Raw genomic sequence first — 25,327 nt, 5'->3', positions numbered from 1 at the left:
GCCGGGTGAAGCCCCAGGGGTCTGGAATTCACCCCGGTGGGCGGTGAGTGAGGGAGGACGGAAGGAGCTACTTTAAGGGCAGACAGGAGGGAACAGAACAAGGAGGGTGGTCATGACTCGGGGGCAGGTGGCCACGGACGCTGCTTGACACCCGACAGTGCACAGGATGGCTCCCCGCACAGAGAATGATCTAGTGCCGCCCAAGCCCAGAATGGGTGCCGACGGAGCGTTTCCCGGGACACGGTCTCCAGGAGGCTTCTGTGTCCACCCGTGCCCGTGAGGGGCCCCGCATCCCTGGCTGCCCCCGGGCAAAGTCCTCAAGCTGCCCTCCCAGGGACACAGTGGGCCTCCGGGGCTGAGCAAGGGCTGAGCCTGGGGCCCCCACTGGTGCTCCAAGAGTCTTTCTAGAAACTTCCCTACAAGCAGTGGGCTGTGTGCTCCTTTCAGATTCGCCTACCATAGGACCTCTGCCCTTGCCTTCTGGTACATTCTACGCATTGGCTGCTCTCGGGGTATGTCTGAGGAGCACCCTTGACCTGTCCCTTCCTGATCAAACCTTCTCTGGGGCCCCGCTACGGTCCAGGCAACGTCCCTGCTCTTGGCTGGCCACCTGAGCCACCCTCACCTCCTCCTGCTGAACCCCACCCTCGATGGCCTCCCCACTGTGACGCTTGGATCCTTGAAGCCTTTCCTGGACCCCTGAGTTGGCTGTGGGCCCATCCTCTGTGGAGCCTGCTGGGTGCAGGAACACCCTGGAGGGCTGGCGTGGGTTGTGCCTCCGTGACGTGAGAGAGCCACTCACCTTCTCGGCGTTTGAGCGGATGCAGCGGATGAAGAAGGGCTCCGCCTTCCCCAGTGCCTCCAAGAGCTTGTTAAGAGATGTCTGGGAGAAGAAAGAACGTTCGTGCTGAGCATGCCGCTCAGCAGGAGAGGACCTGGGTCACCCACCAGCACCGGGGGGCAGAGGGGGAGTGGGTGGGGTCCCAGGCGGTGGGACTTGGGAGGTGGCAGCTGGATGTTCTGACTGCTGGCTACACGACCCCTGGAAGCCCTTAAGGGAGTTATGGGGTCCCCATAGCTCCAGTGCTCTCATTTTTGCCTCAGGTGGAAGGTGGCGGGGGAGGGGGGAGGACCAGATAAACACCTTCTGGAGATTAAAACATGAGTCAGACTGAGATAGGGCTGTGATGCAGTGGCTTTGGTCTCTGGCCTGCTTTTTCTTTTTTTTTTTGAGATAGGGTCTTGCTCTGTTGCTTGGGCTGGAGTGCAGTGGCATCATCACAGCTCACAGCAGCCTTAAACTCCTGGGCTCAAGGGATCCTCCTGCCTCAGCCTCCCGAGTAGCTGGGACTACAGGTGTACCACCACATCTGGCTAATTTTCCTATTTTTTGCAGAGACAGGGTCTCGCTCTTGCTCAGGCTGGTCTCGAACTCCTGGCCTCAAGCGATCCTTCTGCCTCGGCCTCCCAGAGTGCTAGGATGACAGATGTGAGCCACCGCGCCTGGCCTCTGGCCTGCTTTTTCCAGAAATGATTTGTTGAAGCACCCCATAAGGTAATGACCAAAAAAACCCCGAGGTGGGAACAGAAGATTCAGATTGAGGAAAGAGGGAAAGAACAAAAATGCTAACTGGGAGGGCTGGCAGCTGGTGGACCCCCTAAATAAAAATAAACAAAATGTGTCCCCGAGCTTCCTGGCAGCCCGGGGAAAAAGGCAAACATGACCTAAGGACATAGCTCAGTGGTCATGCTAACTAACATGCTAACACATGATTCTTTTAACTCAGTGCTTCTCAACCAGGGGTGATTTTACTCCCCAGGGGGCATCTGGCAACAGTAGCCAAGTTGGTTGTTGCAACTGGGGGCACAGGGGCTGGTGGTGGCAGAGGTGGTATGGTACTACCAGCATTCAGTGGGCCAGGGCAGAGACTGTGTTAAATAGCCTATTGTGCTAAATAGCCTATAGTGCACAGGACAGTCCCCATCACGAGAGTGATCGGATCCCCAGATGCCTATCGTGTCAAAGTGGAGAATCCTGGTGGTAACTGGCGAGTTGCCAGCGTTGGGTTTTAGCCAAGTGACACAGCACCAGGCTGAGCCCTGCACCGTGCGCCTGCCCTGGCCTGCCTACCTGGAACTGGGCGCTGATGCTCGGCGGCTTCTTCTTCTTGTGCAGGTGCAGCAGGGACTTGGTGGTACGGTCGTGCAGGGTCATGCTGATGATCAGTTTCAGGGACTTGGAGTCCAGCAGGTTCTAGGACAGACACATGGGGTCCGGCCTGCCCTCCCGCTGCCCACAATCGGGCACCTGGAGGCACTGCAGACATCCCCGGAGCCAGGTGGGGCGGTGGCCCCTTGGCGAGTGCCAGGGTGGCAGCTCTCAGGTAAGAGTCTGAGGACCGTGCTGCTGGTAGGCCTGGGGGCCCGAGCCTGGCTTGCACACTGCACAAGACACTGGCTCCAGGAGGACTGGCGACAGCCTCTCACGGCCTGAGTGCCGGCCCCGTTTCCTCCTCCTTTGGGTGAAGGGAAGAAGCCAGTTCACCAAAGCCTGGCTGTCCCTCTGCACGGCTCGCCACAGTTTACGTTACTCGAGCCAAGGACTGTCAAGCCCTGTCTGTGTCTTCCATGTGAGCTCATCGGGCGGGTCCGCCCCCACATGCCAACCAGTTCTATCAGCTGACAAGAGGAACTAGCCTTGTCCCATCTGCTGACTAGACTGAGAGGTTGTCCTCACTCTTTCGGAAACTTCCTAAGCCGTCAGCACACCACACATGGAAATCTGTCCTGTCCCACCCTCTGGAGGTGGCTCCTAGCCAGGGACTGACCCGTGTAGGGATAAACACAATGGGCGGGACAAGCTCTGCGGTGCCATTAACCCTCCAGAGCTCCCCGCGGGATCAGGCCGAGGCCGGGCTCAGCCCGCATCCTTGCCTGGCTTCGGCTGCCACCCCCTCTCAGCTTTCTCGAGAGCCCCCTCAATGCGCTGCCTTTTGTGCAAACGTCCCCATCTCAGGCCCTGCTTCTGGGACACCCAAACAGAGACAGCTCCAAATCATTTCAACACATTACATTTTTCTCTCTGGAGGGAGGAGGAGACCGTGGGAAGAGCAATAAGCAGCAGCCGCAGGTGTCAAAAGCTCGGCCCCCTCCAAGCCCACCCCCCCACCCCCCCTTTCTGAGCAACACCTCAAGCTGCCAGGTGCTCTCAAGATGGGCACAGAAGCAAGACATCTTTGAAAGTGTCGCGCGGGGGTTTGTTTCTTTTTACCTTTGGAATGATCTGCTTTTGTTTGATACCTTTACTTTTCCTGTCAAAATATTAAAAATGGTTTGGTGAACAAAAGGAACACGGTGTCTGGATCGGGGTTAGTTCAGCAAGCCACGCCTTGTGGGTTAGACTGAGGAAGAGGAAGAGGAAGAGTGAGGGGACAGGAACAAGTGCAACAAGGCTGCCGCCACTGCGTCTCCGAAGACCCAGGCAGCTTCGGCAGCCGTGCACCCCACCGGCCTCCCCGGGCCAGCGGCGGCTGCACTTTGCTGGTGGCCGCTCCGAAGCTGACAAGGGCTTTTGGTCTGGGAGCCATTCGGATGTCTGAGGAGGAGGAGCGGTTGCCTAGTAACCTACAGGGTGGAAGACGCCATGGAGGAACTGACATATCCCCAACAATCATGGCCCGATGCCCTGAATGGGGAATTGTGGGACCCTGAGCAGTTCTGATGATGAACGGGCCCACGAACCCCCCTTCTGGAACACGTTCTGTTCATTCCAGAACTTGTGCTGCAGAGAACTGGAATGAGTCCTGCCTGAGCGGGGAGCGCCTTTCGGACCACACCGGCAGAAAGGAAAGAAACCACGGCCGATCTTTTGGCTGAGGAAAGGGAGGGCACGGCTCCTGTGTTCTCAGACACTTCGTGGAATCTTGCAGGCCAAAGGGAAGATAAGTAAATAAATGACAACAGGAGCCTGGTGCCTTCTGAGGACCGGCTAAGGAAACGGCGTCCCGCAGAGCCCCGAGATGCTAGGCCTGCGAGCTGTAAGGTGGGTCCCTGTGGGGAACTCACGCCCGACAAGAATGAAGTTGGAAACTGGCTCCCTTGCAGGCGGCAAGCTTCACTCTCAGCCGACCTGCACCCCGAGTGGCTGCTAAGAGGTCGGATGTGGTGACCGCAGATGCCGTCAGCCACCCGGCTCTGGGAGTTGGGATCCCAACCCAGGTTTTTTTTTTCTTCAGAGGCAGAGTCTTGCTCTGTCACCCAAACTGGAGTGCAGTGGCGTCATCATAGCTCACTGCAACCTGAAACTCCTGGGCTCAAGCGATCCTCCGGCCTCAGCCTCCCGAGTAGCTGTGCTAACAGGAGCATGCCACGACACTGGGCTAATTTTCTCAATTTTTAGTAGAGACGGGGTCTCACTCTTGCTCAGGCTGGTCTTGAAATCCTGACCTCAAGTGATCTGCGCTGCCCGCCTTGGCCTCCCAGAGTGCTGGGATTTCAGGTGTGAGCCACCGCGCCCAGCCTCCCAACCTGGTTTGTGTGCCTTCTGGGCCCTGTCAACCAGCTCGCGGGGCCCGGTGCACAGGGCAGGCCACGACTCATAAGGACTTGCACACTCTGCTTCAGATGCTGCTCTGTAAGCTCACCGTGCAAAGCAGGGAGCAAGCTTTGCTCTGCAAGCCAGACAAGGGTGGGGAATGGGTTGTGGGGAGCACGTTTGGGGGCAGAAAATTAGATGCCTTTAAGAGAGAAGGAGCACTCCTGCAAAGCTGCGCTGTGCACCAGGAAGCTGGCGGGGCGGGGGGGGGGGGGGGGGGGGGGGAGGCCTGGGCCACAGCACAGACGCCAGGCAGGGGTATTAATGATGGCCATTTAGCGAGGGCTGCGGGTGAGGCCGGGGCCAAGAGACAGCACTGCGCTTTTAATGGCCCATCCAATTTAGGAAGCCCACAGGCCCTGCCGGGTCCCTGGGAGCAGTGGGGAGGCGGCCGTTGCACTTGTTGGGGGCTCTCGGGGGGACTCACAGGATGAAGGCGCGGGGTTTCTGGAGCCGACTGAGGGACTGCAGGAGCCTACGGGGGTCCTCGCCCTGCCAGGGCAGTCCTTTGATGCTCTTGATGATTTGGTTATGCAAATCACTGAGGGAAGGGTGGGGTTGGTGCAGTGACAGAGAGAAGACAGAGTTAGAGTCGCAGGCCCACCACCTTGGGGTCCCCAGTGCCACTGGGGCCGTCCCTAGGCCAATGGAGCTGAAACACACATAGCTCGTGATCAGGGCTGCCTCTCCTTCCTTTGCCCACAACGGGGACTGCCGGGCCGGCCTTCCCAAGCTGGGGGTGCCCATGGACTTGGCAACATGGATCACTGGATTCTTTTCAATCAATCATCTCCACTGAATTGTTTAATTTCAATTGATCCTTTTTAACTGGATCATTGAAAAAAGTCTCCTATTTAAGAACCTTTTGAGACTTTTTTTTTTTTTTTTTTTTGAGACAGAGTCTCACTCTGTTGCCTGGGCTCGAGTGCTGTGGTGTCAGCCTAGCTCACAGCAACCTCAAACTCCTGGGCTCAAGCGATCCTCCTGCCTCAGCCTCCTGAGTAGCTGGGACTACAGGTGTGAGCCACCATGCCCGGCTAATTTTTCTATTTTTAGTAGAGACGGGATCTCACTCTTGCTCAGGCCAGCCTCAGAACTCCTGACCTTAAAGCAATCCTCCTACCTCAGCCTCCCAGAGTGCTGGGATTATAGGCGTATCAAAAGGCCAGCCTTTTGAGATCCTTAAAGAGCAGCCAGGGGCTACTCAGGAACAAAGACTCTAGGGTCTCTGTGGGAGGAGCAAATTAATCTCTTGTCCATGATTCTGTGGCTAGATGTCAACCTCTTCGTTGGCTTCACAAAGGCCTCTGGGAGAATTTTTTTTTTTTTTTGAGACAGGATCTTGCTCTGTCTCTGAGGCTAGAGTGCAGCGCCGTGATCATTGCTCACTGCGACCTCAAATTCCTGGGCTCAAGTGATCTTCCCACCTCAGCCTCTGTAGTAGCTGGGACCTACAGGTACGTGCCCACCACATTGGCTAATTTTTAAAATTTGCTGTAGAGGCAGGGTCTGGCTATGTTGTCCAGGCTGGTCTCGAACTCCTGGGCCCTAGTGATCCTCCTGCCTTGGCCTCCTAAAGTGCTAGGATTATAGGTGCGAGCCACCGTGCCCAGACAGGAATGAATTTGAATATATGAGACATGAGTTTAATACAGTGGTTCTCACGTTCTCCACTGGGGGGAGGGGGCTGCCCGCCCTCCCCAGACATTAGGCAATGTCTGGGAATATCTGTGGTTTTCACCACTGGGGCGCGTGATCCTGGCATTTGGCGAGTGGAGCCCAGGGACGCTGCTCCACACTCTACAATGCAGAGGGTGGGCCCCACCCCAGAGAGTGATCCAGCCTAGTGACCCTAAGGGGATAGTCACCCCACAGCACGCAGCCTTATCGGCTTCATTTTGTTCGATCACTGTGGGTTCAGGCTTGAGCGTACATGGTAGGCCCAAACTTTGGCCCTAACGTGTGGGAATGAGAATGCTTCAGAGAACCAAATCAGATGCTTTCAACATGAGTATTAGTGAGCAATGTCTAAAGGACGAATGTCTTTCAGAGAACTTCTGGAGATGAGGTCCTGAGTTTTATTTGTTTGATTTTGAAATTCCTCATCCCAGGCATTTAAAATACATGTTTGAGCTCCAGGCAGTTGGCCTGGAAGGACCCCAGTCTGCACACAGCCCCTTGTGCCATGCGGCATGCTGAGTGCCCGCACTTACCTGTGCTCCCTACCCCCTCCAGGAAGGCACAGAGCAAAAGACAACAGAGGGGACACATGTCATCTCTATGCTCAGAGTGGTCAGTGCAGCGGCCACAGCTCGGAACGAGGCTGATGGCTTTGGCGCCCCCACCCCCTGCCCCTCGGCCCCAGCCAAATCTGGCAGGAGTGTCCTCCGCGGGCCCTGGCATTGCCAGGATGGCTGACCCCCTCTCTCCTTGCCCTGGACGCTGCGCTGAGCACCTTGGGAAGGTGCTTTCTTCCTCTCCGTGTGCCTCCCTGGTGTCGGGACCCAAGGCCCTCGCTACTACTTACTTCTTGCTTTCATAGAAAGCAATGATGTCCTCAAAAGCGTTAATATCGAACTCCTCAGAGCCGTCAAATGAGAAATCTAGCATTGAGCAACTGTAAGGGAGAAGCTGTATAAACTTAACCCGCCCCCGGGGTGGGACCCGCAGCCCGGGGCCAGGCCTGGGGACTGGGGGAGACGGATGTTGCTTCAGTGACTGTGAGTGGTCAGAGGCACTTTGCCTTTGCAGGAAAGGGGACCAAACAACACCACCACCACCACCACCACCACCACAAAAACCCACACAAGCAAAGAGAGAGATGTGTTCTCCTTTCTTTTGCCCCCGTTTGGGTGAAAAAAATCAATTTAAAAATGTACTTTTTTAAAAGCAGGAAAAATGATACACTGTGCTTCCAGACAAACCACCAATAGGCACTTACCTTGGTGCTATAGCTCTACCTCCACTGATACACTCTTGGATCTCCTGAAGAAGTTTTCGTTACAAAGGGCTCAAACATAAAATGACCTTTTCATAGCCAAAAATCGAGTGACTCGCTCCTGGGAATTTGTGAGTCTTGAGAAAGGAGGCAGGGCCTGGGCTGCCCCAGGGCCTTTGCACGTGCTGCCTTCCTGGGCGCTGCTACACATCCTGCCCGCTTTCCTTGTCTGGCTCAATGGGTCCCATCTCAATGAGGCCTGCCTGGCTCTCTCAGGCTGCCAGAAACGTCCCACCTCTGGCTTTGTCATTGCCTCGGACATCTGTCCAGTGCGGCCTTTCTCAGCCCACCTGCCTGGCAAAAGGTGCACCTACTCACTTTTATACCCTGGTGCCCGCACATGCTGGGGCATGTGGAGGGTCCTTGCAAGGGGATCACAAAGTATCCCGTGCCATCTTGTGTGTGACAAGGAGGTGTGTGCATTTCTGGGTGTGAAGGAAGTCAGTCAGCAGGACTCTTTCAGGGCCCCCCGGCCAGGCTAAAGGAACAAGTACTCTGCAGTCACGCCTGTCACTGCACGGACCGGTGTCCCTGGGCTCCGCCCGCCAACGCCCACCATGAGCCATGAAAAGGGTCCTTTGTAAACTGAGCTGCTGGCACCTCCCTGAGCAGACGACACCCCGAGGCCTGCCATTCAGTGTGCAGAAAAGCAGAAGCAAATGCCGCTCGGGGCTGGGTCTCTTTGGTTCAAATGGCCACTTGGTGACGTATTTAGAGCAACTTGACCTGGGTGTAGGGTGTACAGTTTCCCAAGTTGTTCAACAGCCTCGGTTTAGACAAATCAAGGTCTCGCTCACCGGTAAAGTTTTTCCGAAGGGGTGTTGGCTCCTCTTGGCAGCTCTCCTGGGTGACCTCGGGCGCTAGGACTGCCCATACCTGCTGGATGCACAGAGTGGACAGTGGCGGGACACCTGACAGCCCTCTTCCTTTCCTTGGAGGCTGAGGCCTTTATTTTGATGCAACTTTTTAACTTTTAAACATTTTGCTTAGATATAGGGTCTTGCTATGTTCCCCAGGCTGGAGGACAGTGGCATGATCACAGCTCACTGCAGACTCCAACTCCTGGGCTCAGGCGATCCTCCCGCCTCAGCCTCCTGAGTAGCTGGGACCGCGGGCACATGCCGCAACACCTGGCTAACTTGGACCCATCTCAAAAAAAAGTTTGTTACTCCAATGTGGGCAGAGCAGGGGAACGGTGAAGTGCCTGATCCCCAGAACTGTGAAGTGCCATTCACTTCCTGCTTCTCACAAAGGCTTCTCCTTCCTCCTTTCCACCAACGTCCTGCAGGAGACGGAGTCAACGCCCCGGCTGATAACTGAAATCAAAGCTGAGGACGGAAGGTGGAACCCTGAGACCCCGGGGAGCCACCTGATCGTGCGGGCCTCAAGTTCTTTATGGGAAAAACGGGGACGTGGCCTTCTGCCATCACATGGCAGCAACTCTCAGGCCCCTCCTTTGCTGGTGACATTGCCGAAGGGCTGGCCAGAGTCCTGAGGGAACCAGGCACACTTCCCTGGCTCAAACCAAGTCCCCACCCAGGGCACGGGACAGACATGTCCCCTCAAGGCTGGGACCCAGGTAGAGAAGTTCAGATGAGAGAAGGGGCAGAGCACCGGGAGAAGCTACGTCGCCACAACCAGGACACTCCCGGGCCGGGTCAGGGCACATCACTAGCAAAGGAGGGGACCGACGGCGTCGCTGGTGGGGTGGCGTGAGATTACATGACACACTCCGCGGTCTCTGTTTGGGGCGATGAGAGAGCCACGGAGCTAGACAGAGGTGGTGGTTGCACAACGTAACAAATGTGCTAAATGCTGAACTGTTCATGCTAAGACAGACGCTGGATGTCCCCCCCTTGACGGTGACACTTGTGTGGGTTCAGGCCCCGGCTCCTACCTGTGGCCTTCTCGGCCCTCTCGGCCCGCAGGCGTCCAGCCTCCCGGAGCACAGCCATGGCCCGGATGGCGGCCCGGAGCACGGCCCAGCGGAACACCGCCACCGGATCCATGCCGATGAGCTCGCGCACGTACGAGCTGTCGCTGCCCCGCAGCAGGGCCACGATGTCGGGCCGCATGTAGTCCATGTTCTTCTCCCGGAAGTCCTGGAGGGGGATGGATGCAGGAGGTCACTTGAGGGTGGCCGCTTGCCAGTGCCCACTGGAGACCCGGGAGCCAGTGCGGGAAGGGCTGGTGGCGGGACAGGGGCCACCCCAACAACAAGCTCCAGGCCTGAGGGGCCTTGGGCATTAGAGACGGGGATTCAGGGTCGGGTCTGAATGCCCTGGAACCTCATCCAGTGCCGGGCATGAAAGCGGCGAGGAACCGCCCACTGGTCCCTTCCCTGGCTTCTGGGCCGATGGTGGCTTTGCTCACGCGTCTGCGGATGGCGCCAGGGGAGACACCTACTTTGATCTGGTATTTCACTTTCCCCGCAAAGTGCTGGATGATGAAGGCTGGCTCCATGACTGGGGTGCCGAGGAAGTACTTGTTGTCCTCGTGTTGCTGCTTGAACTTGGCCAGCAGGGTCTGGCTCGTGGCGTGGGGGAAGCTGGGAAGAGAATAGACACCTTCGGTGGCAGGAACAGCGGCTGATTCACAGGCTGCGCGCTTCGCACCACAGACCCTCGATGTACGTTCGTGCGAGGCAGGCAGGTGCACAGGGCTCCGTGGGCGGAGGGATGGCTGAGCAAAAGAGGAAAGGGAGGAAAGGAAGGAAAGGAAGGAGAGGAAGGAGCGAGCCCGCCTCACGCAGAGTGCCGCACACGCCACCTCAGGGCCAGGAACCTGCCCCAGCAGCCGCATGTGCGGCCTGGGCTGAGCAGGCTGAGGGGGAAGTGATGCTCTTGGGGCTGCGGAATCGATTCAGAGCAGCCCAACTCTCTTCCCCCGCACACTGCTGTTTTCTGGGGGGCTACAGAAGCCACTGACTGGGCTTGGTGGCACCTGCAAACATTTGTTTCTGGGGAGGCCTGGATCTGGGCCCACCATGGGCGGCTCCGGAGAATAATCCCGGGCTGCGGTGACTGCTGGTGTTGGCCATCTGCACCTCAATGCTGTGCCCTGGAGAGGGGTCCTGTCTCTGCGCCCTCGGTGAAGGAGAGGCCGGGAGACAGGGATGAACCAGGCCTCTGTTGTGCCCTGGGGAGGAAGCGGGTGCCGGGGCAGAATAAGGGGCCCCTTGTACCTGGCTATTTCTGCCTCCCGGGAGGGAAACGCCACCCGTGGCTTTGGCACACACCGCCTACGCCCGGCCTCACTGCAAACACAGGCAGTGGAACGAGGGCTCGAATCCCGCCACGGGCTCCACGGCTTGGCAGCAGGGAGGAGTTATAGCTATGGAGTGAGGCACGTGCCTCGGGGGCCAACAAAGGCCAGTTGTTGAGATAAGTAACATTTTAGCATACTATTTTAGAAAATACAAATCAATGTGCAAAAAGAAAAAAAATTCCATGGTGACGAAAAATAGCAAGATTTTTAAATACAGACAGACCTGAGCCTGCTGGACCCGGCCTCACAGGCCTCCCGAGTGGCCCCAGGAGTTTCCCGGTGGGGGTGACGTAGCTCTCCTCCTCGCGCCCTGCCCCTTCTCTCATCGGAACATTCTCCACCTGAATCCTGGCCTCACGGGGATGTGTCTGTCACCCTGTCCTGGACAGGGACTTGATTTGAGACACGAGGTGTGCCTGATTCACTCGAGACTCTGGCCAGCTTTTCGGGGATGTCACTGGCAAAAGATGGGCCCAAGAGGCTGCTCATAAAAAGGTATGTCTGTATCTTAGCCCCTCTCCCCAGCACAAGTGAATGTGACCTTATTTGGAAACAGGGTCCTTGCGGACGTAATTAGTTCAGATGAGGTCATTAGAGTGGGTCCTAATCCAATGTGGCTGGTGTCTTTCCAAGAAGAGGAGACAGGACTGAGAGACAGAGGCACAGCGAGGGAAGATGGCCACATGCAGACGAGCCCCCAGAAGCTGGAAGAGGCCAGGAAGGACCATCTTCTACGAGGTCTGGAGAGACAGCGGCCTGCTGACACCGTCACTTTGGACCCCAGGGAGCCAGAACTGTAAGAGACTCAATTCCTGCTGCTTCGGCTCCCTGGTCTGTGGTGATCCAGTACGGCAGCCCCAGGAGACTGATTCTGCAAGTGGCATCTGATTGTCGTCCCCTTAGGGATCCTCCTATCAGCCTTCTCTGTTCTCTGGGGCCAAGGGGCTGAGACGTGCAAGGTCCAGTGGTGACTCCAGAGCCTGGCGGCATCTGGGACCCAGATCCACATGCTGTGCTGACCTCTGCAAGAATGTGCCAATCCCTAGTTTCTAGACCCGGGGCTGCAAGTCTCTTGCTGGCAACTCCTAGGGCGGGTGTGTTTTCAGGGTGCATGGATTAACCATGTGTGTTAGCATTTCTGTGGTGAGCTGTATGTGCGTTCTGCAGCTGTCGTGGCCAGACGACCCGCAGAGACTGAGAAGTTCTCAGGATGGCACGGATTTGGGGTAAGGCCCTGGGGGACTGGGGAACCTGACCCAGATCCCACGTTTGTGGGCCTGCCGGGCCGGTGACACTCACTTGCTCTCCTCGTCCAGCAGGTAGAAGAGGCCCGTGGGCTTCCTGCTGATGAGACGGATGCAGCCCACGTTGTCTGCATAGTCGATGTTGAGCCACGTGATCCCCTCATCCTGGTACTCCTCCTGCAGGGTGGCAGAGTGGAAGTTCAGCATTTCCCAGATATGGCGATATTTATATAATATAACTGCATATAGGCCGGGCATCCCTAACCTTGAAAATCCAAAATCTGAAACTTTTTTTGTTTTTGAGACAGGGTCTCACTCTGTCACCTGGGCTAGAGAGCAGTGGCATTATCACAGCTCACAGCAATCTCAAACTCCTGGGCTCAAGCCATCCTCCTGCCTCAGCCTCCCGAGTAGCTGGGATGACAGGCCTGTGCCACCGTCCAGCTAATTTTTTTCTAATTTTAGTAGAGATGGGTCTCCCTCTTGCTAAGGCTCGTCTTGAACTCCTGACCTCAAGTGATCTGCCCACCTTGTCCTCCCAAAGTGCTAGGATTACAGGTGTGAGCCTGGACTCAAAATCTGAAACTTTTTAAGGTGGGTGTTGGTGGCATGCATCTGTGGTCCCAGTGATCCCAGTCCCTCCCAGGAGGCTGAGGTGGGAAGATTGCTTGAGTCTAGGAGCTTGAAGTCAGCCTGGGCAACTTAGCAAGACCCCCATCTCCAATAAAAGAAAAAAATCCCAAATTTGAGTGCCTACGGTGCCTCATTTGAAGGCAATGCTCACTGGAGCATTTTGGATTTTGGATTAGGTATGGTCAATTGGTAAGCATAATGCAAATATTCCAAAATCTGAAGAAAACCTGAAATCTGAGACACTTCTGGTCCTGAGCATTTCAGATGAGGAGTACCCAGGCTGCACAAGCAAATTTATGTACAGACACGTTTATGTATAAACGTATCAATAACAAAATGAATATTAATAAATAGGAATACATTAATAACTATATAAAGTTATTAGATAAATTAATTATCACCAACAGGAAACAAGAATGCAAGTTCTTAAATGTGGATCACAGCACAGTGCTTAAAATCACACTTAAAGTCACCCAGGGGTTTAAAGACTTTCTCTGTAAAGGGTCAGACAGCACTTTACAAGCTAGAAAACAGTATCTGTTGGGACTACTGCTTGTGTGAAAGCAGCCACAGACAATATGTAAACAAATGGTTTTGTGCCAATAAAGCTTTATTTATAAAAATGGTGGTGGGGCCAGATTTGTTTGACCCACTGGCTGTTGTTTGCTGGCCCTTGCTTTAGAGCTGTGCTGTCAACTATAATGTAATTAATGGATATAATGCTAGTGACCTGTACAACTTCAAAATGTCTAATAGTCACATTTAAAAAGAAAAGCTGGGCACGGTGCTACACGCACCATAATCCCAGCAACTTGCGAGGCTGAGTTCAGCCTGGGCGGCATAGTGAGACTCTGTCTCTAAAATAAATAAAAAAGAAAAAGAAGAAAATAAAATGTAAAAACAGGCAAAATTAATTTTCATAACAGTACACTTAACCTCACATATCCTAAATATGATCATGTCAACATGTAATCAATATAAAAAAATACTGAGGCCGGGCACAGTGGCTCACGCCTGTAATTCCAGCACTTTGGGAGGATGAGGTGGGAGGATCACTTGAGGCCAAGAGTTCGAGACCAGCCTGAGCAAGAGTGAGACCCCATCTCTACAAAAACTAAAAAAAATTAGCCAGGCATGGTGGCACATGCCTGTAGTCCCAGCTACTCAGGAGGCTGAGGCAGGAGGATGGCTTGAGCCCACAAGTTTGAGGCTGCAGTGAGCTATGATGATGCCACTGCACTTTAGCTGGGGCGACAGAAAGAGACCCTGTCTCAAAAAAAAAAAAAAAAAAAAAAAAGAGGATTTGAGACATTTTACATTGTTTATGTCCCTACAAGTGCCCCGCAGCCAGGGGGCTTGACGGGAAAATCAGCTAAACCTCTGCATCAGCCCACCCGTTTCTCTTTCCCCATCAGAATCATCAGTGTGAAGGATAATACATGAGTAAAGATGACTATTTAGCAGCAAAGAAACATGTAAAGTAGATGATCAATACCACTGACCAGAGCTAACCCTTAAAAGGCAACTCTGTTTCTCTCCCATCAAAAGAACTTTTCACATGTGGGTGAGAAAGATTGAAAAATGACCTGTGGCTCAAAACGTCCCCAATATTTGCCTCAACCTGTGTTGGGTGGGATTTTCTTGGACTTTCTCTTTGACAGACAAAAATTCTGGGGCAAGTTTGCCAAGGATCTGGGCCTCAAGGGAGATTCCGGTTCTAGCTCATTCCATTGCCCCTGGGGCTGGGTGGGCAACAAAATGATATTTCCTTGTAAAATGGGGCAGCTGCTGTTGGAAACCAGTATGGTGATTCCTCAAAAAAAAAAAAAAAAAAAAAAAAAAAATGTGTGATCACTATATAATCCAGCAAGTCCACTTCTGGGTATGTACCCAAAGAATTGAAAACAGAGTCTCAAAGAGATATTTGTACACTCATGTTCACAGCATCATTCACAACAGCCAAAGGGCAGAAGCAACCCAAGCGTCTATCAACAGATGAATAAACAAAGTGTGGTATCCCTGTACAATGGAATATTATTCAGTCTTAAAAAGGAAGGGAATTCTTTTTTTTTTTTTTTTTGAGACAGAGTCTCACTTTGTTGCCTGGGCTAGAGTGCCGTGGCGTCAGCCTAGCTCACAGCAACCTCAAACTCCTGGGCTCAAGCAATCCTCCTGCCTCAGTCTCCCGGGTACCTGGGACTACAGGCATGCACCACCATGCCCGGCTAATTTTTTCTATGTATTTTTAGTTGTCCAGCTAATTTCTTTCTATTTTTAGTAGAGACGGGGTCTCACTCTTGCTCAGGCTGGTCTTGAACTCCTGACCTCGAGCGATCCTCCCGCCTCGGCCTCCCAGAGTGCTAGGATTATAGGCGTGAGCCACCGCGTCTGGCCGGGAAGGGAATTCTGATACAAGCTACAACCTGAATGAACGGTAAAGACATTCTGCTCAGTGAAATATGCCAGACACAAAAAGACCAATGCTGTGTGACCCCACTTACACGAGGTCCCCGAGTCCTCATATTCATAGAGACAGGAAGTAGAATGGTGGGTGCCAGGGGCTGGGGTAGGGAGGATGGGGAGTTGGTGTTTCATGGGGACAGAGTTTCAGTTTAGGGAGATGAGAAGAGTTCTGGACGTGGACGGTGGTGATGACTGCAAAGCATGAATGTACCTAATACTGCTGAACTGCACAATTGCAAATGGTTAAGAAGATAAATTTATTGTTTTTGGAGGACAGAGTCGCCAGATGATGCCAGTGCACTTGCCCAGGCTGGAGTGCAGTGGCATCATCACGGTTCACTGCAGCCTCACACTCCTGGGCTCCAGCCACCCTCCTGCCTCAGCCTCCTGAATAGCTGGGACAGCAAGCACGCACCACCATGCCCGGCTAATTCTTCTATTTTTTTGTAGAAATGGGGTCTCACTATGTTGCCCAGGCTGGTCTCAAACTCCTGGGCTCAGGGGTTTCGCCTTGGCCTCCCAAAGTGTTAGGATTACAGGTGTGAGGCACTGTGCTTGGCAAGAAGGTAAATTTTATGTGATGTGTATTTTACCAAATAAAAAAATTGTAAAAAAGGCACTTCCTAACCTGCTCCAGTTTGAAGATGTGCTGATTGAAGTAATACTGTAGCTGCTCATTGGCATAGTTGATGCAGAACTGCTCAAAACTGTTCCTCTCGAAGTCTTCAAACCCAAAGATGTCAAGGACCCCGATGGACAGGCACTAGAGGAGACAGAGAACATGGTCACTACCAGTGCGTCCCCCCAGGGAGCTGACCTTGGTGAGAGGTGCCGGCTTCCTGGGCAGCGAACTGTTAGGTCCTGAGGGCCCTGTGCTTGGCTGAATAGCTTTGCTGTCTCCAGCTTGGAATCTGTAATTTTTTTGTTTTTTTTTGGAGACAGTGTCTCACTCTGTTGCCCGGGCTAGAGTGCCATGGCGTCAGCCTAGCTCACAGCAACCTCAAACTCCTGGGCTCAAGCAATCCTTCTGCCTCAGCCTCCCAAGTAGCTGGGACTACAGGCATGCGCCACCATGCCCGGCTAATTTTTCCTATATATTTTTAGTTGTCCAGAAAATTTCTTTCTATTTTTAGTAGAGACGGGGGTCTCGCTCTTGTTCAGGTTGGTCTCGAACTCCTGACCTCGAGCGATCCTCCTGCCTCGGCCTCCCAGAGTGGTAGGATTACAGACGCAAGCCACCACTCCTGGCTTGTAATTGTTTTTTAATTTTAAATTTTTTAGAGATGGGGGTCTCACTATATTGCCCAGCCTGGTCTTGAACTCCTGGGCTCAAGAGATTCTGCTGTCTCAGCCTCCCAAGTAGCTGGGACTACAGGTGGGAGCCACTGCACCGGGCTGGCATCCATACTTTTTGAATAAAGGATCCTATGTTTTCATTGTGCACTGAGCCCCTTGAATTTCGTAGCCTATCCTGTTCCCTGGGCCTGCCCATGGGAGGACCCAGCCTCTCAACTGTAGACCCTTCAGCCCCAAATGTCAAAGGTTGGCCACCGAGGACGTCTGGTGCTAAAGACGTGGCCTCCCCTGGCCCAGCTTGGTGGAGTGGACAGGGGCACTCACTGAGACTGCCTCTTCCATGTCCTTCTTGTTGAGGAGGGCGTGGTTGATCCGCAGCACGATCCAGTCGAACAGGGCGCTGTACAGCGACTTGGCCATGGAGTCTCGGGCGGTTATGGCCTGTGGACACAACGGGGCGGCTCACCTCGGGCGGGGTAGCCCCTGTGCTGGGCCACTCCTTGGTTTGCGCAAAGGGTAAGTCAAGGCTGCCACTTTCAACACCCGAGTCATCCAACACATCCCTTTTCTTTTCTCTCTTTTTTTTTCAGACAGGGTCTCACACTGTTGCCCCAGCTAGAGTGCAGTGGTGTCATCACAGCTCACAGCAGCCTTACGCTCCTGGGCTCAAAGATTCTCCTGCCTCAGGCTACCCAGTAGCTGGAACTACAGGTGTGCGCTGTCATGCCTGGCTAATTTTTCTATTTTTAGTAGAGATGGGGTCTCACTATGTCGCCCAGGCTGGTCTCCAAGTCCTGGCCTCAAGTGATTCTCCCACCTCAGCCTCCCAAAATGCTGGGATTATAGGTATGAACCACCACTCCCAGCCTCAAATGGTTTTTTTTGAAGGTCTAATCCATTATAATAAACTTAGTCTTTGTATGCTTTCAGTTCTCTGCTGTGACAGATGTATTCAGCTGTAAAAAAGATCTAGAACATGTCCCTCTGGTTTTGCCTTCCCCAGATGTCACAGGGACGAGGCCAAACAGAATGCAGCCCCTGCCTGGCATCTTTGGCTCCATACACGTTGCCCCTGGGGGACACTTATGCTCCTGGGGTCTTGGGTATCTTGCAGCGACTTCCTGGTAAAACCACGTGGTGCCTTGGCCCCTGGCCAGGCTCAGAATGTCCCCAGTGCCTGTCTGAAATGCCCGAGCAGCTTTTTGTTGGGTGAGAGGCCACCACCAGCTAAAAATACCCGCACCCGGCCCCCGCCCAGGTACTTTCCTGGTGCTATCCAAGCTGCAAGTGACGCTGCTCTTGACATATAAAAAAGCAAGAGAAACATACCTCGGAGATAACATCTGGGCTGATGCAAAGGCCAGAGGGAAGTGTCTTATCAAGATTTAGGGGCAGACCTGAGGCCACAAGCCCTGCGATGGCTATAAAGGCTGCTATAAAGAGCCCAGGAGTGCAGACGTCTTCTGGGAAGGGCCAGGGAGGCATTGCTTTTGGCTTTGTGGGCCCGATGGTCTTTGTCCCAACTGCTAAGTTCTGCTGCTGTAGCATGAAAGCAGCCACAGACAGCATATAAATGAAGGGGTGTGGCCACATGCCAATAAAACTTTATTTATAAAAGCAGGTGGCGGGCCAGATCTGGCCAATCTTCGCTGGCGCGAGGCCCCTTGCTGTGCCGCACCTCAGCTAAGTGAGGATCAGAGGCGCTGCTGAGGCTCTATTCTAGCACTTCAGGGAAAGAAAGAGCTCTTTCTGAAGGCCCCTCTGCTTCTGTGCTGGGGCACTGGCACCCCGCGAGTGCTGGGCAGCGCTCACCTCGCTGAGGCTGTAGGGAAGGATGAGCTTGTCGTTGACGGTCACTGTTTTTCTTTTGGTCAGAACCTCCACCAAGATTTCTCGCTTCACCTGTTTCAGGGTTGAGGAGGGAGAGAAGGAAAGGAGAAACGGAGAGCTTGTCGAGGGTGGCCTCCTGTTGCTGGGCCGAGCCCCGGAACCCGGTGTGGACAGGAGATGGACCCCCCCACCTCCCTGCAGCAGCCAGGCTGGGAAGTGGGCCCCAACGCCACTGCCCCAAGACGTGCTGCTCTGCGCTTGGCAGGTCTCAGAATCCTCACACAGCACAACCTCGCCGGACGGCCCGGACGAGGCCATCCACAGACCCAGGTGTGAGCACGGGCTATGGGCCCAGGCGGCACTGAACGACCTGCACTCACAGCCACCCTGTGCGCACGGGCTGGGCCTGGGGCACAGACCTCACCCAGAGACCCCACGTCCCCCAACTGCTGAGACCTCTCCCTGAGCCAGTGGTCTCTGCCCATTGGGAGCACCAGTGGGGGTTATGGAATCTTCCCTAATCTCTCAGCAGGTGCTCACATATCCCCAAGGGCTCAACAGAAGTTGGGGGGCCCCTGCAGGCCTCCTTGAAGAAAAGCCAGTCAGAACATGTGCTTAGTAAACAGAAAGATGGAGGTAGGGCTTCCTGGCCTCTCCATGGCTTCTGCCCTTGGGCTGGATCATTCCCTGCCGTGGGCAGTTGTGTGCATCGAGGCATCCCTGGCCACCTGCTAGGTGCCAGGAGCACCCCCAAGTCTGATGACCAGAAAGATCTCCAGACACTGCCGTGCCCCCTGGGGCAGAATTGCTCCTGGCTGAGGGCCAGTGGATGGCAGTTTCAATGAGAAAATGACCTTGTTGATCAAACTATAGTTTTTTGGGGGCTTTTCTGGAGACAGAGTCTCACTCTGTCACCCTGGCTAGAATGCAGTGGTGTCACTGTAGCTCACAGCAACCTCTAACTTAGTGATCCTCCTGCCTCAGCCTCCCGAGTAGTTGGGACTACAGGGCACGACACCACACACTTGGCTAATTTTTCTATTTTTTTTTTTTTTAGAGATGGGGTCTTGCTCTTGGCTCAGGCTGGTCTCAACTCCTGTCCTCAAGCACTCCTCCCGCCTCGGCCTCCTGGAGTGCTAGGATTATAGGTGTGAGCCACTGCGCCCGGCCAAACTGTAGTTTTAAAGAGCCTCTGGCTTGAAGGGTTGAGGTGGGCAGTGTCCCTGTATAGGAAATTCATCAGAAATGAGGGAGACAAGTGGCAGAGATGACAGGGAAGAAGCCAGGCCCTGGTTTACAAAACCTACACTGGTTTTGGGCACCCATTCCCTGCATGGAGAGGTGGCCAGCAGCCCTGAGCTGGACCCAAGAAGGGACAGAGGCAGCAGCGGTACCTTCAGAAGCTGGGACAGTGTGTCCAGCACCTCGGGGGGCCCGACCTCCAGGCCTTCCTCTCGGCCTGTGGCTCTCTTCTTGTAAGTGATGTTGCCCAGGTACAGGATGGCTGAGAGGATGGAAAAAATCCTGGGAAAGAAATGAAACTTATGTTTGGGCACTTCCTATGTTCATAAGACAAGAGAAACTTCCAGGGAACTGGGCAGAAATCATAAAATCAGCAAATTCTGGTTGGAAGGCGTGAAGTTTGAAAAATGCCTAATGCCTCTGCCAAGAACTCTTTCCGTGCAGTGTGACTTTACAGATAGGTATTTTGACTACTTTTTTTTTTTTTTTTTTGATAGGACAGCTTAAGAAAAATATTTTTATGGAAGCATAATATGCATACCAAAAAAAGCACACAGTTCCCAAGTGGATAGTTTGATAATGTCACAAGTGTACAGATCCCCCTAACCAGCCCCCAGACCAAGGAATAAAACATTTCAGGCCTTGGAACTCCTAATCCCTCAGGAACCATTGTTCTGACATCTAATGCCAACCTTGAACTTTTTTTTCTTAATATTTATTTATTATTATTGTTTTGCCCAGGCTGGTCTCAAACTCCTGGCCTCAAGTGATCCTCCTACCTCGGCCTCCCAAAGTGCTGGGATTACAGGTGTGAGCCACTGCGCCAGCCGAGTCTGTGAACTTGAAATTTTGTGTACTTGTGTCTGGCCAGGGACTGTCTATGTAGTCCACGCTGGAGTGCAGTGGCTGTCCCCAGGCATGATCACAGCTCCCTGGAGCCCTGACCACCCGGCCTCCTTAAGATGATCTCCCTGCCTCAGCCTCCTGAGTAGCTGGGACTACAGGCGCCACCCCTGCACCAGGTCATGTGCTCACTGTTACTGGGCTATCCTTAGAGTGGCTGTTTGGGACTTGCTGGTTTTCCACTGGGTTGTGGGTCAGATCTCAGAGTGACCAGTACGAGCCAAGGGCACCCCCTGTAGGCCATGGCAGAATGGTGGCTCCTGGCCCACCCACTTACTGCTTCTTGGTGGCAGGGAGGAAGCCCACCATCTCCATGGCCTGCTTGAGTCTCTCAAAGTCATGCTTGAGGTCTTCTCCATCTTCAATCTTCAAGTTATGCTGAAAAACAAAGGCGATGGCACCGTGGGTGTTTCTGGGCAGGCCAGGTGGTGATTTTGGCTGGAGGTGACGAGGCCGGGCACAGACTCTGGGAATGAATGGGATTCTTTATGCCACCACCTTGGAGCCTTGAGGCCGAGGCAGGCAGCCTCTGACTTTCCGGCCGCGGCTGGGAACAGAGGTGGTATTTGTGACTGGGGCTCAGGGCTGTTTACCTGGTTGAGGTAGAAATAATCTTCAGGCTGCTTGAGCTGAAATTCTTGGCGCTCTTCCTCGCTGACACCAAGCAACAAATAATAAAACACGTGGTAGTTCCTGCGGGTCAAAATTAGGAGGAAAAAAGTTGTTTTTGGAGGCCACACAATAGCTACTTTTCAAACCACTACTAATTTGCTTTGGAGACCACACCAGGGAGGAAAAAGCACCTCAAATACGTACACATTTAAAACAATAAGTCAATTCTTATTATGTCCTTAAAAAATCAAACAAACTTCTCAAGTAAATAGATTTCTGAGGGACTGAGGGTGAGTCCCTCAGTGAGGGTGAGTGAGTTTATGTCTCATTTGCCAATCAGGAATTTTTTCTTCTAATCTAATCACATTTTGGGCAGACATCTGAGCATATACTGAGGGTAAAAACCTCAGGTTTTTTGGTTTGTTTTGTTGTTGTTTTTGTTGTTTTTTAAGGCAGAGTCTTACTCTGTTGCCCAGCGTAGAGAACAGTGGTGTCAGCCTAGTTCACAGCAACCTCAAACTCCTGGGCTTATGTGATCCTCTTGCCTCAGTCTTGCAAGTAGCTGGGACCACAGGTACACCACCAAGACCAGCTAATCTTTTCTATTTTTATTAGAGACAGGGTCTCACTCTTGCTCAGGCTGGTCTTGAACTCTTGGCCTCAAGCGATCCTCCCACCTCAGCCTCCCAGAATGCTATGATTACAGGCGTGAGCCACCTCACCCAGCCTCCTTAGAAGGGTTTAGGAGGCACAAACAGGTGGCTTAGGAGGAGGTATGGGCACAAAGCTTGAGGTGACAGGCCTCCTCCTGTGACAGCCTGCACGTCTTCTCCTAAGGTTCCTCGGACATTTGCTTCTCCCCATTGCAGGAACAAACGCAGACACGGTGCGGCATTCAAACATCCTCCTACCTCTCATCCTTCTCCTGAGAGACCAGGCGAGACTTTTCAAGCAGGTATTTTTCGACAACAGCTCTGTCATTAAAAGAAAAAAAAGAAGGAATAAAATGTTTCATTTTAGTATTGTTAAAATTGTTTTAACAATTGAAGAACTATGTTTTTTATTTTTTTGAAACAGGGTCTCGCTCTGTCATCGTGGGCTAGAGATAACGTCACAGCAACCTCAAACTCCCGGGCTCAAGCGATCCTCCTGCCTCAGCCTCCCGAGTAGCTGGGACTACAGACAAGCGCCACCACGACTGGCTAATTATTTTTTGTAAACACAGGGTCTTGCTATGTTGCCAGGCTGGAGTTGAGTGATCGTCCTGCCTCAGCCTCCCAAAGTGCTGGGATTGCAGGCGTGCGCCCCTGTGCCCAGTGCATAGAACTGTTTGCGTACAGTATTTAGTACATGGTACAGTCAGCTACAAATTAATTTCCTTTCGAACAATGTAAATACCTGCTGTATAAATGTAATCATCCTAAACGTCACCTTGCCCTTTGACTACACTCTATCAAAATAAGGAACCCGGGCTGGCCACTGTGTCTCCCCAGACCACATTCTGGCCGATGGATAGACACAGAAACCCGACATGGCATCATGTGAGACCCACCCCAGGTGGCGGGGACAGGAGTGATTGTACCCACTTGATCACAGACAATACAGGAAGGTTGCCCTGGATCCTACCATCTCCTCAGACATTAAATGTTCTCCAATTAAAAAAATTTTTTCCCATCAATATGAACAGCATACATTATCAGGGCACATTTGTCACAACCAAGAAACTGACATCAGCCAGCATGGTGGTGCACCTGTAGTCCCAGCGACTGGGGAGGCTGAGGCAGGAGGATCGTGTAAGCCCAGGAGTTGGAGGCTACAGTGAGCTATGATGATGCCACTGCACTCTGGCTGGGGCGACAGACTGAGACCTGGTCTCAAAAAAAAAAAAAAAAAAAAATTCTAAGGTGTCCAACTGACTGAATGGACCCCTTCTTGGCCAAGGGGACTGCAGAGAAACCTTAACTACTCTGTTCCCAGCCACGATGGGATGGGAGGTCAGACTCACCTCATTATACCCTCTCCCTTTTCCGGTTTAGACAAAAGTGGCCAGTATTAATGTTAAGATGGAGATCATAAGACTGGCAAGATGGACTCTTTGTGGCAATTAGATACCAAATTAAAAACAGGACTTAAGGCATGCCAGACAAGGGCTAAGTCATGCACCCCTACATTTAAAGAATTAACTATGTTCTAATTGTCACAAGGTTTTCCTTTTTGTCTAGCAGCTAAACAAGCACTGGGCTCGAGATAAGCGATATTAAAACCATTGCAGCTCAGTTGCCAACAGATGCCAATTAACTGACTCCCACTCCTTTGTTCCACAAGCCGTAACTCCAGCTAGGACTGGACAGGAGACTGATTTTAGTAACTGTTTCCTGGTAGGAGACCACCGGCTGGTTCCGGCTGGTTTACAGAGGTGGGCACTGAGGGCCTTCACATTCCTCCTCTACCTTTTGCTGAACAGGGCTTAACTGTCACATATTTGAATGCTGAGTCCCCACCCCAAAGTGAACACGGTCGCACGGAACATACGTGTTTGTTCGATGCGCATGTTAGAACCCCCTTCATGAACATTTATAGCTCCTTCTAGAACCTGGTGAACATGCACATGTAGCCAACCCACTCAGCATAAATCCTAGCTCTGTCTTCCCCTCCCTCGCAAATGCCTCTGTTGGGGGTTACGCTTCCCGGCCTGTCAGGACGGCCACAGTGCGGGCTCTAATCCTTTACAGGAAACACAGTCTCCTTTCCAGACTTACAGATCTTGTGATTTTTCAGTTGACAGAAGCGTGAATCAGCGCTTCAATCCTTTTTTACGGCTGAATAACATTCCACCATGTGGATGGACCACATTGTGTTCACCCACACAGCTGTTGGTGGACCCTAGGGCTGTTTCCAGGCCTTCGCTATCTTGAATAATCCTGCTGTGGAAATCTGCACACAAGTCTTTGTGCAGCTGTAGTTGCCATTTCTTCTGGGCTACTGCCTAGGAGTGGAATTGCTGGGTCATATGGCCATTCCATGTTCAGCTTTTTGAGAAACTGCCCGACACTTTTCCAAGGCAGCCGCACTATTTTACATCAGTGGGTTTCGAGGGCTCCAATTTCTCCACATCCTTGCCAGAACTCATTATCTGTCTTTTTGGTTCTAGCCATCCCAGCGGGCTGAAGTGACAGCGCACCGTCATTTTGCTTTGCGTTTCCCTGGTGACTAATGACGTGGAGCGCCTTCTCACGTGCTTATCACTCATACCTCTTTGATGAGGTGTCTGTTGAAGTCTTTTGCCTGTTTTCTATTTTATTTTATTTTATTTTTGAGACAAGGTCTTGCTCTGTTCCCCAGGCTCTATAGCGTTGAACTCCTGTCTTTTGCCTATTTTCTTATTGGGCTTTTCGTCACACTATCGAGTTGTAAACGTTCTTTATGTATCATAGACACAAGTTCTTTGCTGGGTCAATGACATGCAGGTCCCTCCTCTGGGTCTGGGCCTTGCTTTTTCATCTCCATCATGGCGTCTTGAAGAGCAGGGGTCCCTGACACACGGTAAACTTGGTTGTATCCAGATAGTCTGGTGTTCTGTCACTTACCGACTGTTTTCTCTGTGCCAAGCGGTTAACGTGTTTCCTCCGAATTAAGTTCTCACAGCCCCCTTCCAGGCATGTGGTGTCACGTGGGACCTTGAGTCTGAGGGAGCTGGAGCAGGGCCTGGGCATCTCTGCAGCCACACTCCCTCTCAGCACTGACAGTAGTGACGGCAAACGTTTCGTAAGGACCCACTAGGACTAGGTTCTAGATGTCATTCAAAGCATTTCTCAGGAATCTCCCTGCCCACTGGGGTGGCCACAGTGGCTCCCAATGGCCACAGTGGACACGGAGCTAAGGCGTGCAGTCCAAGACCCTGCAGGAGGGAGGTGGCCTAGTGGGCTCCTTCCATGACCACCGGGGCTGTCATGGTCTAGAGGGGCCAGGCTCCTGAGGGTTCCCCCATCGCCAGGTGCGTGAGCTGGGCGGGGCCTGCAGACCCACCTTTCTCTGAGCCCTTCCCCGTTATACAGGAGACTCAGCTGGTGCCTGAGGGGTGGCAGGGCCTGGGGACAGCATGGGTTCCTCAGTCCAGGGCTTGCTAGACCTGGCCCGCCTCTCTCTCCAGGATGGCCGTCATTTGTCTGCAGCCTCACACGGGGACATAAAACGTGCACAGGTGGGTTTCCAGTGGCCCAGCCTGGGTCCTCTTTTCTTTCAAAG

The 25,327-nt window shown here is 53.0% G+C and overlaps 1 protein-coding gene across 1 annotated transcript in view; it reads right to left on the bottom strand.

The window, feature by feature from the left end:
- Positions 1 to 25,327, bottom strand: part of MYO9B (myosin IXB) — a 98,273-nt gene that overhangs the window by 19,523 nt on the left and 53,423 nt on the right. Inside the window, exons 4-19 of the mRNA XM_069476050.1 lie at positions 21,994 to 22,056; positions 21,064 to 21,163; positions 20,748 to 20,848; positions 19,720 to 19,849; positions 18,308 to 18,397; positions 16,820 to 16,936; positions 15,828 to 15,962; positions 12,159 to 12,280; positions 9,999 to 10,140; positions 9,490 to 9,694; positions 8,390 to 8,471; positions 7,122 to 7,211; positions 5,022 to 5,135; positions 3,272 to 3,311; positions 2,132 to 2,254; positions 803 to 883 (exon numbers count right to left, since the gene is read on the bottom strand). Of these exons, the coding sequence (XP_069332151.1) occupies positions 803 to 883; positions 2,132 to 2,254; positions 3,272 to 3,311; positions 5,022 to 5,135; positions 7,122 to 7,211; positions 8,390 to 8,471; positions 9,490 to 9,694; positions 9,999 to 10,140; positions 12,159 to 12,280; positions 15,828 to 15,962; positions 16,820 to 16,936; positions 18,308 to 18,397; positions 19,720 to 19,849; positions 20,748 to 20,848; positions 21,064 to 21,163; positions 21,994 to 22,056 (1,735 nt within the window). The remainder of the gene's footprint in view (positions 1 to 802; positions 884 to 2,131; positions 2,255 to 3,271; positions 3,312 to 5,021; positions 5,136 to 7,121; positions 7,212 to 8,389; positions 8,472 to 9,489; positions 9,695 to 9,998; positions 10,141 to 12,158; positions 12,281 to 15,827; positions 15,963 to 16,819; positions 16,937 to 18,307; positions 18,398 to 19,719; positions 19,850 to 20,747; positions 20,849 to 21,063; positions 21,164 to 21,993; positions 22,057 to 25,327) is intronic.

The sequence above is a fragment of the Eulemur rufifrons genome, chromosome 2 (genome assembly GCF_041146395.1).
Source record: "Eulemur rufifrons isolate Redbay chromosome 2, OSU_ERuf_1, whole genome shotgun sequence".
In the NCBI taxonomy this organism is placed as follows: Eukaryota; Metazoa; Chordata; class Mammalia; order Primates; family Lemuridae; genus Eulemur; species Eulemur rufifrons.
Note: the sequence above shows the minus strand (reverse complement) of the source record. Positions and strands in the feature narration are given on the sequence as shown.